This window comes from Scyliorhinus torazame, chromosome 6, assembly GCF_047496885.1.
Source record: "Scyliorhinus torazame isolate Kashiwa2021f chromosome 6, sScyTor2.1, whole genome shotgun sequence".
Classification (NCBI taxonomy): Eukaryota; Metazoa; Chordata; class Chondrichthyes; order Carcharhiniformes; family Scyliorhinidae; genus Scyliorhinus; species Scyliorhinus torazame.
In genome coordinates, this window is record NC_092712.1 from 160,067,555 (window position 1) to 160,083,446 (window position 15,892).

The 15,892-nt window shown below is 48.3% G+C and overlaps 1 protein-coding gene across 1 annotated transcript in view; it reads left to right on the top strand.

Annotated features, from left to right (window-relative positions):
• LOC140425105 (HEPACAM family member 2-like) overlaps window positions 1-15,892 on the top strand; it is a 227,846-nt gene that overhangs the window by 199,714 nt on the left and 12,240 nt on the right. Inside the window, exon 8 of the mRNA XM_072509010.1 lies at window positions 6,762-6,838. Coding sequence (XP_072365111.1) covers window positions 6,762-6,838 — 77 coding nt within the window. The remainder of the gene's footprint in view (window positions 1-6,761; window positions 6,839-15,892) is intronic.

The following is a 15,892-nucleotide window of genomic DNA, read 5'->3' on the forward strand; positions in this document are numbered from 1 at the left end:
TGGTGACGGCACCGCTGCCGTTCTCGCCATCAAAGTATACCACGAGCCCGGTGGTGGCTGCAACGTTAAGGATATGGGGCCAGTGGAGACGGAACAGGGGTGCAGTGGGAGCCTCGGTGTGGTCCCCGATCAGGGGTAACCACCAGTTTGTCCCGGGCAAGATGGACGGGGGGTTCCAGGGCTGGCATGGGGCGGGGATTAGAAGAATGGGGGACCTGGTCATTGACGGGACATTTCCGAGCCTAGGGGCACTGGAGGAGAAGTTTGAGTTACCCCCGGGAAATGCATTTAGATATATGCAGGTGAGGGCTTTTGTGAGGCGACAGGTCAGGGAATTCCCATTGCTCCCGGCACAAGAAATTCAAGACAGGGTGATCTCGGGTGTATGGGTCGGGGAGGGCAAGGTTTCGGCAATACACCAAGAGATGAAAGAAGAGGGGGAAGTGCTAGCAGAAGAGTTGAAGGGTAAATGGGAGGAGGAGCTGGGGGAGGAGATCGAGGAAGGTTTGTGGGCTGATTCCCTGGGTAGGGTTAATTCCTTCTCCTCATGTGCCAGGCTCAGCCTGATACAATTTAAGGTGGTTCACAGAGCGCACTTGATGGGGGTGAGGTTGAGTAGGTTCTTTGGGGTAGAGGACAGATGTGGAAGGTGTTCAGGGAGTCCGGCGAACCATGTCCATATGTTTTGGTCATGCCCGGCACTGGAGGGGTTCTGGAGAGGAGTGGCGGGAGCAATATCTCAGGTGGTGAAAGTCCGGGTCAAGCCAAGCTGGGGGCTAGCAATATTTGGAGTAGTGGACGAGCCGGGAGTGCAGGAGGCGAAAGAGGCCGGCATTCTGGCCTTTGCGTCCCTAGTAGCCCGGTGAAGGATCTTGCTAATGTGGAAGGAGGCGAAGCCCCCTAGCCTGGTGGCCTGGATAAACGACATGGCCGGGTTCATAAAGCTGGAGAGGATTAAGTTTGCCTTGAGAGGGTCTGCGCAGGGGTTCTACAGGCGGTGGCAACCGTTCCTAGACTATCTCGCGGAGCGTTAGAGGAAGATCGGTCAGCAGCAGCAACCCGGGGGGGGGGGGGGGGGGAGGAGAGTCGGGGGGGGGGGGGTGGAGGTGGGTGGGGGGGGGTAATGGGGGATTGCTTGGGGGGATGGATGAGCAGGAGATAACATGAAGGGCGGGGGAAACTGGCACGTGCGGGAGAGAGCCAGTGTATAAAGCTATGTAAATATACCATTTTGCCATGTATATATCTTGCTCAGTGCGATTTCGTGTTATTTTGTTATGGCGGGGGGGGGGGGGGTTATTGTTTGTAAGGGGAAAAAATTGTGTTGGTAAAAAACTTTAATAGATATATATTTTATTAAAAACGTAAAACACTACTGGCCAGGAGGGGTAGAAATCAAGATCAGGGGATCATTGAGTGCAACCCTCCAATATAGAGAGAGAAAAATTATAGAAACATATGTGTTACAGAACCAGAGTCGCTCACTCTTAAGCAGGAATGCCTGTAGCAGTTTGCCTCTGATTGACCAAAAACTGAGAAGATCAGCCTCAGAGGTGAATTTCCATAGCTGTTCACAGGACGAGAAAAGTTGAGAACAGAATATCGCATCTCACTGAAACGAAGCCAGTGGGCCTGTTTATAGAATTTCCAGTGCAGAGGAAGGCCATTTGGCCCATCGAGCCTGCACCGACCCTTGGAAAGAACACCCCACACTGCCACCCTATCCCCATAACCCAGTAACCCCATCTAACCTTTTTTTGGGGGACACTAAGGGCAATTTAGCGTGGCCAATCCACAATCCACCTAACCTGCACATCTTTGGACTGGAGGAAACCGGAGTGTCCGGAGGAAGCCCACGCAGACACGGGGAGAATGTGCAGACTCCACACAGACAGTGACCCGAGCCGGGAATCGAACCTGGGACCCTGGAGCTGTGAAGCAACTGTGCTAACCACTGTGCTACCATGCTGTTTCCACCCAGAAAAGTTCCCCATCCACTCTTGCCGAAGGTAAAGAAGGAAATTGACTCTATGTTGAAGTGAGGGATTATTTTACCTGTGACAGAACCAACAAGGTGGTGCTTGTGGATGGTCCCAATACCAAACCCAATGGATCTTTCAGAATTGATGTAGATCTTACACAGCTGAACAAAGCAATTGGACTGAAGTTCATCCTATGTTGACTGTGGATGAAAGCTTAGCTAAACTGAGAAAGATTCCATCTTCACAAAGTTAGATGCTAATAGTGATTTTTGGCAACTACCCCTTATTGAAGAATGTCATAATTCACAACTTTCAATGCATCGTTTGGGAGGTTTTGTTTGAATAGATTACCTATTGGCCTCACACCAGTGCTAAAACTCTTCCAGACAACAATTCCAGAGGACAATGTCAAACATACCAGAGGGACTGGGTGGAATCATAAGTCACTCAGGTGATGTCTTGATTTCTGGATCCACTCAGACAAAACATGACAGAACAGGTGAGCTGTGCTGCGCCATCTACAGGAAGCAAGACTTACACACAACAACAAAGGTGAATTCTTACAGTCAAGTTCCATGGGTAGATTGTGGGTGGATCTGGTGTCAGTGGATCCACAAACGACAAGAACAATCAAGGAGTTTTCAGCTGCTCAGAATATGACAGTTCTCAAAATTCATGGGTATGGTAACCAAGTTGAAAGTTCCTGGCAAACCAAGTTATTATCAATGAGTAACTACGTTAGTTCTTGTGACAGGCCACTACACGGTGCTGGAAGGAATCACAACAGTGTTTTTTTCAAGAAAGTCAAAGAGATGCTGATATCTCCCGATATCATAGCTCACTGTGACCCAAAGTTACCACTATCAGTGTTGCAGTTGCATCTTCCACAGGAGTGGGAGCTGTACACAGATACAGGTGGATGGAAAGCGTAGAGCAGTTTATTATGCATCCCATTCACTGAAAGAGACTGAGCAGAGATGTGCAGTGATAGGGAGTGAAATAAGCACTAGCTGCTACATAGGCTCATGAAAGGTTCACAGAGATATGTTCTTGGGTTCCATTTCAAGAAGCCCTTAGTAACACTCTTAAATTTTATGGATTTAGCAAAAATGCCTCTACAATTCAGACTGAGGATGATGTAGGCGTGATACGTTCTGGGAAAACAACAGACTACAGCAGATGCTTTGTCCCGCATCACAGTGGCAAGGCCCAAACAAGGTGATGCAATTCTTGTTGAAGAGGTAGAAATCTTTGTATCAGCCAAAACCAAAACTTTGCAAGCAACAACTCACTGACTGAATGAAATCAGTGATGCATGGAAATCTGATGGAAAATGAGCTCAGGTCAGAGAGTATTGAATCAAAGGATGGCTAGCATACATGCCACACAATCTTGTTCTCAGACAGCACTTTGAATAGAGAAGAAACCTATTGGGTGAGATTCTCCGTTTCTGAGACTAAGTGTTGACGCTGATGGAGAATCCATGAACTTTCACGACAGAAAAATCGGCGCTGCTCCTGCACCTTCCGTGTGCGGGAATGGTGCTCCATGCCCGTCCACTCCGACCCCACAGCCCACCTCCTGGCCACCCCCCACTACTACCCCCGGCCCTGGCAGAGGCCCCCTGGCCAGCACAATTGTCAGTGAACTATGGCAATGTTGGACACCTTCTGTACCCCCCTCACTCCCTCAGCAGCCGCCACGCCGGTTTCACGATTTTTAAAACCACAAGTGAACAGTGCTGTCGGGAACAGCCCATCGGAGGCGGAGAATCGTGGAGGCCCTAGCGAGTACCAGGTCGGGCCTGCTGATGATATGCAAATAATATCTCTGTACATGCGGAGCGAAATGTATTGACACCGTTTTCGAGGTGACGAGCGCTGCAGCATGGACGTGCTGCAACATGGGCACGGTATTGTGATGGGGGGAGGTGGCAAGCGCAGGGTCATCGGGGGGATGGACCATGGATGGCAGGGGGGTGGACCAGTGTCATGGTAAAGCTGGCCAGTTTGGAACCAGCAGGAAGGAGTGTGCAGCAAGGGAAGTTGCTGCTGCTGCTGTTATATATATATGTTATTGTAAATAAATGTTATTACTTTGTATCCTTAAAACTCATGCTGGATTCTTCGTGGCCCTCACAAAAACAGTCTTTTCTGGTGTGAAGCCCATGGGGCATCATTAAGTGACCTAATTGATTTAAGATACCAGTGACGGCTTTGCCGGGTCGGCCGTCGGGAAACACCTGGCTGTTCCTGCTTGCTACCACACTTTGAAACGTTTCCATTTGATCACGCCTAAGATCCTGAAGCATGTATTTTAAGAGTCGACTTTGGAAACTCTCATGTGACAATCACGGCGGCGGGGGTGGGGGGGGTGGGGGGGGGGGGTGATTTTGAAGAGAAATTCACATACATTCACTTGAAGTTCAGAATGGAAATTGTATTTAACCAAAGCCATGTTGTGTGTTTGAAGGGACCTTTTGTTACTGAGACCGTTGTATCTTAAAATACACTTTGTAATCCATGTTAATCTTGAACTCTGGGCGTATTTGTGCAACTAAGGGGGGTGTAAAGGAATAATGCATCATGATCCAAACTTTTCATATTGAATAAATGTTTCTTTCCTTGTTGTCAAACCAATTAAAGGTCCTGTGACACAGTTTCTTTTATTCATTTACGGGATGTGAGAGTCACTGGTTAGGCCAGTATTTATTGCCCATCCCTAGTTGCCCTTCAGAAGGTGGTGGTGAGTTGCCTTCTTGAACCGCTGCAGTCCTTCAGGTGCCGATACACCCACAGTGCTGTTAGGGAGAGAGTTCCAGGATGTTGCCCCAGCGATAGTGAAAGAACGGTGTCATATTTCCAAGTCAGGGTGGTGAGTGACTTGGAGGGGAACCTCCAGGTGATGGGGTTCCCAGGTATATGCTGCTCATGTCCTTCTAGATAGAAGTGTTCGTGGGTTTGGAAGGTGCTGCCTAAGTGTAGCGCAACAATTACTCACAAGTCGAGAAGTGATGAAGTCAATCGAGGCTTTATTAAGCAAGACCTGTTCCCCAGCAGCTCAGTTACAGAATGCGGCTGCTGGGAGAACCCGGGCTCTTATACTCCGCCTTGCTGGGCGGAGCCAGCAGGCAGCAGATCCAACCAGGACCCAGTGCCTGTCTGCCAATAGCCTCTCGGCTTCACAGGTACCGTACTACCCCAATACATACCACCACACTAAGGAACCTTGACGGGTTCCTGCATTGCATCTTGTAGATGGCACACGCGGCTGCCACTGTTGGCCGGTGGTGGAGGGTATGAACATTTGTGGAAGAAGGAGCAATCAAGTGGGCTGCTTTGTCCTGGATGGTGTCAAGCTTCTTGAGTGTTGTTGGAGCTGCACTCATCCAGGCAAGTGGAGAGTATCCCATTACACTCCTGACGTGTGCCTTGTAGATGGTGGATTGGCTTGGGGGGTCAGGTGGTGAGTTACTCGCTGTAGGATTCCTAGCCTTTGACCTGCCCTAGTAGCCACAGTATTAATGTGGCTAGTCCAGTTCAGTTTCTGATCAATGGCAACCCCCAGGATGTTGATTGTGGGGGATTCAACGATGGTAATGCCATTGAATGTCACGAGGCGATGGTTAGATACTCTCTTGTAGTTGATGGTCATTGCCTGGCGCCTGTGTGGCACGAATGTAACTTGCCACTTGTCAGCCCAAGCCTGGTTATTGTCCAGGTCTTGCTACATTTGAACATGGACTGCTCCATTATCTGAGGAATCACGAATGGTGCTGAACATTGTGCAGTCATCTGCAAACATCTCCACTTCTGACCTTATGATGGAAGCCAGGTCATTGATGAAGCAGCTGAAGCTTGTTGGGCTGAGGACACTACCCTGAGAAACTCCTGCAGTGATGTCCTAGAGCAGAGATAATTGAGCTCCAATCACCACGACTAACTTCCTTTGTTCCAGGAATGACTCCAACCAGCGGAGGTTTTTTCCCCTGATTCCCATTGACTTCAGTTTTGCCAGGGCTCCTTGATGCCATACTCGGTCAAATGCTGCCTTGATGTCAAGGGCAGTCACTCTCACCTCACCGCTGGCATTTAGCTCTTTTGTCCATGTTTGAATCAAGGCTGTAATGAGGTCAGGAGCTGAGTGACCCTGGCGGAACCCAAATTGAGCATTCGTGAGCAGGTTATTGCTGAGTAAGTGCCGCTTGATAGCACTGTTGGTGACTCCTTCCTTCACTTTGCTGATGATGGAGAGTAGACTGATAGGGTGGTAATTGGCTGGGTTGGATTTGTCCGGTTTCTTGTGTACAGGACACACCTGGGCAATTTTCCACATTGCCGTGTAGATGCCTGTGTTGTAGCTCCAGTTTCTCCATGTTTTATGTAAAAAAATAAAAGTTTGGACTTTTGAGCCAGTTCCATTCTGGAATCTTCCCTTCCAGTTATAACATCAATTGGGATGGTAACACCAAGCATCCTCTAAATGGAGATGCCTTGCATTATGGAAGTGCTGTACCGAATTGTGCTTTCATCAGTCTTCCGATATTGATCTTCAAAGTTTCATTGTTATATTCCATTAGGAATATCAATAGAATCAGTTTTGCGTTATCCCACAGATCTCTGATTTTCATGTTTTCAACCCATTAACTGTACCTTAAAAAGATTACTACTTATGTCAAAAATCACTGTCATGCATGCAAGCCCCATACCTGTAAGTTTGGCCTATTTTCAATCATTCGGACTTTCTCATCTATGTCAATCATTTTCTGTTTACTTTCAGAGGAACAAGAACCTCCTATGGACGATTACGGAATATATGAATTTGTTGCCGTGCCAGAGTCAGCAGAATTTCAACAGGTGGGTGTATTGATCTGCTGAGCAAGACCGGTTTAACAAGATTAATATTTGTTCAGTGCTTAACAGAACCTGCTATGTATGTTTTTATTTAATCAGCTAGCTTTCATTTTGCTGAACAATCCAACTGTTAATGTAGAGATTGTGCTACTGAGAAAGGTTATTGTCATTTGCATCTGGAACCCTCACAGCCCACCTCTCACAAGAAACACCAAGTAGAAATAATACGTTAAAAACCAGGTCAGTTAAGGTGTCTAACACAATGGGTGGACATGATATTAAGATGCAATTAAAGTAGAATAAATAATTTGCCAAAATGTTTTGGAAAATATTATTCTGGAAAGTAAGCACAGCTTGGCATCATAGACTTCAGAGTTAGTTGTGAATTCTTGTAAATGCTTGAAGTTGGAAGAGGACGCTGGCTGGAAAGCTCTTAGGATATTCTGTGATGTATATTTGAAGTATACTTACTGTTATAATGTAAGAAATGTTCCAAATTGTGCAAAGCAAGATTCCACAAACAGCAATGTGATCATGAACAGGTGATCTGTTTTAGTTATATTGATTGAAGGATAAATATTGGCCAGGGCACCATGAGAATACACTTGCTCTTCTATGAATCCATGCACTGGTATCTTGGGACAGCACGGTAGCACAGTGGTTAGCACTGTTGCTTCACAGCGCCAAGGACCCGGATTCGATTCCCAGCTTGGGTCACTATCTGTGCGGAGTCTGCACGTTATCCACGTGTCTGCGTGGGTTTCCTCCGGATGCTCCGGTTTCCTCTCGCAAGTCCCAAAAGACGTCCTTCGGTGAATTGGACATTCTGAATTCTGCCTCTGTGAACCCGAACAGGCGCTGGAATGTGGCGACTAGGGGCTTTTCACAGTAACTTCATTGCAGTGTTAATGTAAGCCTACTTGTGACACTAATAAAGATTATTATTATTATTTTATGTACACCCAAAAGGATGGATGAGATCTCAGTTTCACCTTTCATCTGAAAGCCAGTTCGTGGAATTCTTTGTCGGTGGGATCCTCGGGTCTGCCTGCAGTGCACCCATGCCCGTGGGTTTCCCGACAGCGTGAGATGGCCACAATGGAAAGCCCCATTGGTCGGCTGCAGAAACGGAGAATCCCACTGCCGGCGGCGGCGCACCGCCCCAGGAAATGCGGCTGGCGGACTGGAGAATCCCACCCAGTACCTTTGACAGTGTAGTATTCTCTCCGTACTGACCTGCATTTTCAGCCGAGAATTTGTGCTCAGGTTTCTGGAGTTTAACTTGAACTCAGAACTTGCTGGCTCAGAGGCAGCAGCGCTACCTGCTGAGACACAGCTTTCACAAGTAGGCAAAGGTTTTGAAGGACCTACTGAGGGTGAGGGGAGAGCAAGAACTGACAGAACTGAATCATTTTATTCATTGAAAGCATTGGGCTGTAAGTTTGCTTGGGCTGACTGGCCTTCAGTTCTACATCTTTTTCCTTCCGTGCACTGCCATGCTATTTTTGATGGTAGTTCTTCTCTGCAGTCATCATCACCTTCTTCAGTTTCTAGAAGCTGTGACATTTTATTCAGAGTGATATTATGTAAGATGCAGAAAGTTATTGTAATCTTGCAGTTATGCTGGTCTGCATTATAGTACTCTGCCAGACTTATCCAGGGATCTAAAACAATCCTTATGAATTCCTCAACTCTGCTGTGGCACATTCCTTCAAATCCCTTGGACCTTATTATATCAGTCCAGCCCCTCTATCTGCAGAAGTCTTGCCAGAGTTGTCAGCATTACTGCACAAGATAACCCTGATCAGTAATTCGGATGCAGAGTTTTAAGTTATCAGAGCTAGTAGGGGGAGTGAGAGCTTCCTGGCATTATTATTTTTCAATTTAATCTTGTGGGCATTGTTGGCTGGGCTTAAGAAGTTGCCGTTCAAGCTGGCCCAAACCAAATTCCGATACCTGGGGATCAAAATTGCCCACGACTGGACACGGATCCACAAGTGGAACAAATCTGGTGGTGTTGTTAAAGAGTGACCTGCGGAGGTGGGACTCGCTCCCACTTTGGTGGGGAGAGTGCAGACAATCAAAATTAACGTGCTGCATAGCTTCCTCTTCCTGTTCAAATCCCTCCTGATCTACACCCCCAAGGCCTTCATCACCAAAGTCGACAAATTAATCAGACCATTTGTGTGTGTGTGAGCGGGTGGTTGGGGGGGGGGGGCGGTGTCATGATATTCAAACACACACATCATGATAGACACACCAACAGACAAATCAGAACACACAACACCACAACCAATGACAGGCAGATATAAAAGCACAGACACGACCCCCGGTGGTCAGTATTAGCTGCAGAGGAGGACCAGGACAGATCTGCGACCAAACACACTCAGGGAGACAGCACGTGCAGAGTATCCAGAACGAACTGTATTATAAGAGTTAAAATAAAATAGAGTTGTACCACATACAACTGTGTTGGCTCATCTGTGCACCAGAGCACCCAACACCACATGGTACAGGAGTGGATCGATACCTGCCGGCATACCTCCGTGTACACAGACAACCAGCAGTGCCCAGGCAAAATGATAGAGCTCCCGGTTCCGCAGCCGCTCCAGTGCTACGGCGATCTCCGCGAAAACTGGCGGCGATTCCGGCAAATGTTCGAATTGTTCCTGGTGGCATCTGAACTCAAAGACCTGGATGATAGCGAAAAAATTGAATTTCTCCTCACCATCGCCGGTGCAAGGGCAAGAGAAATATTCACAAGGTTCAGGTTCTTCAGGAGGCAGCAAAGGTACGATTACCAGGCAGTCCTGGACAAATTCTCCAAGTACTGTGAAGAAAACGCAATCCAATCGGCAAGTAAAGGTAAGAAAAGCTGCAGTACTCACCTCGTGGCTGGGATCCCGGAGCCCGAATTCCCAGAGGCCGAAATCCCAGGCCTGAGAGAGGGCTGGGTCGAGGTTGGCGGCCATCTTGCTAAAGGTATCACGCTAGCACAGTTGCGCGAGCAGTGCGCAGAACCGGAAGTTTCGTTTGCGCATGCGCGAGATGCTGCGCATGCGCAGTCAAGAAAACGGCCATCGGTAAAGGAACAGCGATCTGAGCATGCGCAGTCGCTTCCTACGTGCTACATACCGAGCGTCAGGATGTCAGAGGCCCCAGACTGCACCAATTTAAAGGGGAAACGTCCCAAATCCAATTTAAAAGGGAAACGTCCCAAATCAAAAAAACAAAAATCTGTTAAAGCTGTAAAACAACCTTCCCTCACCTGGAATGACAGCACAGTGCCGCAAATTGACCCAGGAGATGAATTTGACCTCCGAAGAACCCTCCGACAAGCAGTTACCTACGCACAAGCCGATGATTCCGACCTCGAATACTTCGATGACGATCTTTACAGTGTTTCCGGACCTCGCGAGCCCAATGATAGCTCCGTGGTCCTATACGACTATGACTCGGACGAACCTTTCGTGTTGCACATTGGCGGCCCCCACATTGAATCCGACGCAGATGCGGATTCATTTTTCGGATTTGAGGATCTTCAATCCAGCAGATATGACGTTCCAACTTATCAGTACCGGATGATGCTGCAGCCTGACATTAACAGACAGGGAGCGGTGCAAGCACACGGAGAGCGCCCTGCTGCCACACAGAGCGTGGTCCACGTCCCGCTCAACGTTCCCGACTCTATGAAAGAAGACATGCAAGACTCCAGAGCGCAGTCCTCGCATGAACCAGAAGTGACTCCAGTGTCACAAGCCTCCACAGCAAGCTCGTGGACAGACTCCACAATTGCAGAAATGCAAGACTCCAGAGCGCAGTCCTTGCACGGACACGAAGTGACTCCAGTGTCACAAGCCTCCACAGAGAGCTCGTGGACAGCCTCCACGATAGAAGCAACGCAAGACTCCAGAGCGCAGTCCTTGCACGAACAAGAAGTGACTCCAGTGTCACAAGCCTCCACAGAGAGCTCGTGGACAGCCTCCACGATAGAAGCAACGCAAGACTCCAGAGCGCAGTCCTTGCACGAACAAGAAGTGACTCCAGTGTCACAAGCCTCCACAGAGAGCTCGTGGACAGCCTCCACGATAGAAGCAATGCAAGACTCCAATGTGCAGTCCTTGCAGGAACAAGACCATGAGGGTCTAGCAACCTCTCCTGTCCAACCAGCGGCAGATGATGCAAGTCTGCCATGCTCACGTGAACTGCAAGAAGGCTATAACAGCCTACCATGCTCCACTACACAGCAGCATGACCATGACGGTCTCTCATGCTACAATGAAGGGCACAGCGCTGATGACTGTTCAAGCTCAACTGAAGACAAGCCAAAGGAATCGCCTCGTCCAAGCCCGAAGAAAAAAGGTTTATGCGCTGACCTTCAGGATCATTATAGCCGAACAGAGATTAATAATGCTGCACGGCCACAGAAGGATGCTGAGGATTTGCTAAAGAAATTTATTGAATGTTTAACTTGCAAGGAGCAGACTGAGAATTGCCAGTGTTTTAGTACGGATCGAAAAAATGGACAAGACATTGATCCTCAGGTAATGGAAATAACACAATCTGAATCATATCTACAGCAGGGACAAATGTCTCCCTTCAACACAACGCCGCAAAATCCCAACTTCGGAGACCAGCAGTTAGTCAGTAATGACTCTTCAAACGTTGAGGGGAACATTAATTGCATTGAACCTATACACACTCCACTGATAAATGAGCAGAACATTGGAGCAAGAATCCTGAGGACACCGACATCGAGTAGCCAGATAACGAATTTAAAACCCACAGCAGTTTCAAGTGAACCAAGTGTGCTTTCCACTAATGGTGAAGATGCAGATAAGGTCGACCCGATTATCCATTGTACCACACTAACCCCAGTGATTAAGCAGTTATGTATGGGGAGTATAATGTGGGCAATTGAGAACTGTAAAAGAGAGACTGTGACCATGCCAGTCCCAGCAAAATCAGACCCAGAGACCATGAAGGCATGTACATTAGACAAAGATACATATGAGGTACCTGAGAAGAAAAGTGAAACGGAATGTTCTTTGGAAAATAGTACAATGTCGATAGAAACATTGGATCCTATATTCGAGACCATACATATGGGAGAATTTGGGGGTAATAAACAAGGTTCTGCAATGTCTGGGGGAAGATTTAAAATTCCAAAGAAGAAAAGCCCAAATGAAGGACAACGGCAAGACAATGACAGTCCACCAACATGGTGTGCACCACCAGATGAAAACTCTGACAATTTATCCAACCCTAGTGAACAGCAAGCTGCTAATGAGGATCTATCCACGGGATGTGAGACGAGAGACGACAGCATCCCACTTCCCATGCAAAAGGTGCAAGGTGACAGACCTCGCCTAGTGCGTACCGAGGCACTCGACGATCACGGTGGGACCACTGACGACTGCGGTGGCGGCGCACCGCTTCCACCCTCGATGGCTCGAGCCTCTCCACTGGTTGGTGCATTCCTGCATGTTCCGACTCCAGAAGTGCAGCTTCAGGGAATCTCGGCTGCCTCCAGTGAACCTGTTGGGACTCCGGACGGGGGGCATCGACGGAAGGCAGACCGGACTCCAGATGGGGAGCAGCCAAGCGCCGACTCTGATTTGCGCACGCCAGACCTTGCTCCGGACGGGCGGTGTCGCGGCCTCGGTGATGGCACGCTCAGGGTGACGGCGGATGCCACGGCGACAGGGAATGGATCGCGTGGCAGTCCCACTGGGTCGGCAGTGGCAACCAGCACCGGCGGTCCAAGATGGACACACCAATTCGCGCCATCGCCAGACGTTGATGCGAGCAACAATTCTCTCTCCAAGGCGACATGCTTCGACGTTTCTCTGCGGAGTCGCCCTTCCGGCACAGCAGGTGGCCGGAACCAGCGTGCACGGTCTCGGCCAACTTCCACATCTGGCACAGTCATCGCCTTGCATGATATTAGTGATGGTGCTACTTCGATGGCAACGACCCATCGGCTACAAGATGCCGTCCACCACAAACATAAAAAGAAAAAAGACTCCACCTTGTTCCTGGCATGCAGGGCGGATGGATTGGTGCGTAGGCGCAATCAGCGAGCTTTGCGCCGCCTTCCACGCTCGCAACTGAACCGTACGCATACGCCGGATCCTCCACTGGTTCCCAAGGATGACTTCGTGGAGATGCCACGGATCATGCCCCTTCCATCGCCACCAGAACCAAACCACAGCCAAGGCACCACTAACAAAGATGTTGAATGTTATATTTGCACGAATGAAAAAACCAAGCACTGCACGAAGTACAACAAATGGTAAAGTAGAGACTTCGGCAACAGCATCACCTCCAACAGTCCAAGGTGAACCAATGTGACCCCAAATCTCCACAGCTGAACCGGCTTGAGGACCAGCCCATTCTTGAGGCGGTCACCCATTAGACTGGACTTATAACGCTGTTCATACGTTCAAAAAGTCAAACACTTCTGTATTATAACCTGTTGTTGTTTATTGTTCCAGATATCGTCTGACCGGACCAATGTTCAAGTTTTTTTTTTCTCTCGCATCCAAGTTTTGTTATGGTACAACCTTGTTAGTGTGACGCACCCGACATCGCCCCATGTAAATAGTTACGTCATATACACACGCTGTACACAACACACACACACACTCTTAGATGCACTCACGACACAATTATATTTATAACCACGTAGGCACATATCTTTGTAAAAAGGGGGGATGTCATGATATTCAAACACACACATCATGATAGACACACCAACAGACAAATCAGAACACACAACACCACAACCAATGACAGACAGATATAAAAGCACAGACACGACCCCCGGTGGTCAGTATTAGCTGCAGAGGAGGACCAGGACAGATCTGCGACCAAACACACTCAGGGAGACAGCACGTGCAGAGTATCCAGAACGAACTGTATTATAAGAGTTAAAATAAAATAGAGTTGTACCACATACAACTGTGTTGGCTCATCTGTGCACCAGAGCACCCAACACCACAGCGGGGGGGGGGGGGGGGGGGGGGGGGGGGTGCTAGGATCTGTTTGAGCTGCATGCAGAAAAATACTTTTCACTGTACCTCAGTGCATGTGACAATAAACAAGTCCAATCCAAAGAGCATCCTACAAAGAAGGAGGAATTTGGGATTGTGGCTCTTCCGACCATTCTATTCTGTTCTACCACTGGGCCTCTAACGAAGAAAGGGCACAGGGGTGGACCAATGAGCCAGGAGCAGAATGGGTAAGAATGAAGGAGAACTCCTGCACAGGGACATCCCTCTGAGCACTGGCCATGACCTGACTCCCATTTCCCCCAGTCAAGTACCCAAGATGCCCAGTGGTAGTGGCCAAGCTGAGGACATGGACTCAACTCAGGTACCACTTCAATCTGGTTGCAATGTCCATCATGGCCCCCATCTGCACGAACCATAGATTTACCCCTGTGACAATAGACGCCTTCTTCAAAAGGACCAAAGAGTACTCAAGGTAGGGGTCTTAAATATAGATGGCAGATTAGCGACCCTGCGGCAACTAATAAACAAGCTCCATCTCCTGAAAGGGAACAGGCTTAGTAAATGCAAAAAAGTAACTTCCTGCGCAAGAAGATCACTACGTTACCCTAGCTACCAGGACACTCCCTACTGGACAGATTTCTAACCTCGGGCGAACTAGGGGATGGTAACTGCACTGACATGTACGGATGACTGCTAGAGGAGGTTTGGTCACCGCAGGACAAGACATGGGTAAAGTGGGAGGAAGAGCTCAGAGCAGGGATAGGGGGAGGACTCTGGATTGAAGCACTGCATAGGGCGAACTCTACCATATCATGCGCAGGGCTGTGCCTAATGCAGCTAACGGTGGTTCACAGGGCGCGCTTGACCAGAACACACATGAGCAGGTACTTCCCGGAGGTGGAGGACAAGTATGAACGGTGCCAGGGAGCCCTGGCCAACCATACCCACATGCTGTGGTCTTGTTCCGGACTTGTGGGGTACTGGACTGCCTTTTTCAGGGCCATGTCCAAGATTGTATGGGTGAGGAATGGAACCATGCCCACTAGTGGTGGTTTTCGGGTTATCAGAACAGCGATAATTCTTTACAGGGAGAGGGGCAGATGCCCTAGCCTTTGCCTCCCTGATTGCTCGCTGGAGGCACCCAAGTCCGCCGACTGGATGTCCGACTTAGCAGAATTTCTTAAGTTGTAAAAAAATAAAATTCACCATTCGAGAGTCGGACGAAGGCTTCTGCAGCATGTGGAAGCAATTCACCAGCTTGTTCCAAGACCTGCTTGTGACCAGCTACCAATAAGGGAGGGGGGGAGATGGATGGGGAGGGAGGACTGAAATAGATAACGGAAGAAGAGAAGGTGGGAGAGAGGGAGGATAGTAGGGAATAGGAGAAAGGGAGGTGGGAAACACCAACCAGAATACAGGGTAAGCAGGGAATAGGAGCCAGAGGGGACCAAGGGCAAGGAAGCACATGGGTGCGACTGCAATAACAACACCAAGGTATACCTTGGTGGCAGCAAACAAGCCCCTTGTATATTTTAATACCAGGGAACAACATGTATATAATTAATTCAATACGGTTGTGGTATCCGATCACTGCGGGCCAAAGTTCGGGGCCCCATTCCTGTATATATGTTACCTTTGTATGCATAGCTTTTTAATTTTCTTTCGTATTCCCATTTAGTAGATTTATCTTTATTTTTGGGTGATGTTCCTTGCAATGTTATTATAAATAAATATAAACCAATCAAAACATTTTTAAAAAAAGCTTTGCTGATCTTTTTTCTCTTTCCCATGTTTACAACCGCTTTAATTTTCATGGCTTCCAAATTATTCACTACGTTTTTGATGCTCTTGTGGCTCAGAACATCAATTTCGGGTTCGGAGAAATCTATTCCCAGTAAACTTCTAATCCCTCTCATCTCTCTGCCTGTCATGAACTGGAAGGGTGTGGAACCTGTAGAACTAGCGACAATGTTTCTATTTGTCATAGAAGTGTATGGAAGAACCATATTTCAGGTGGAATTGTGTTGTTGACCAGCTTTCC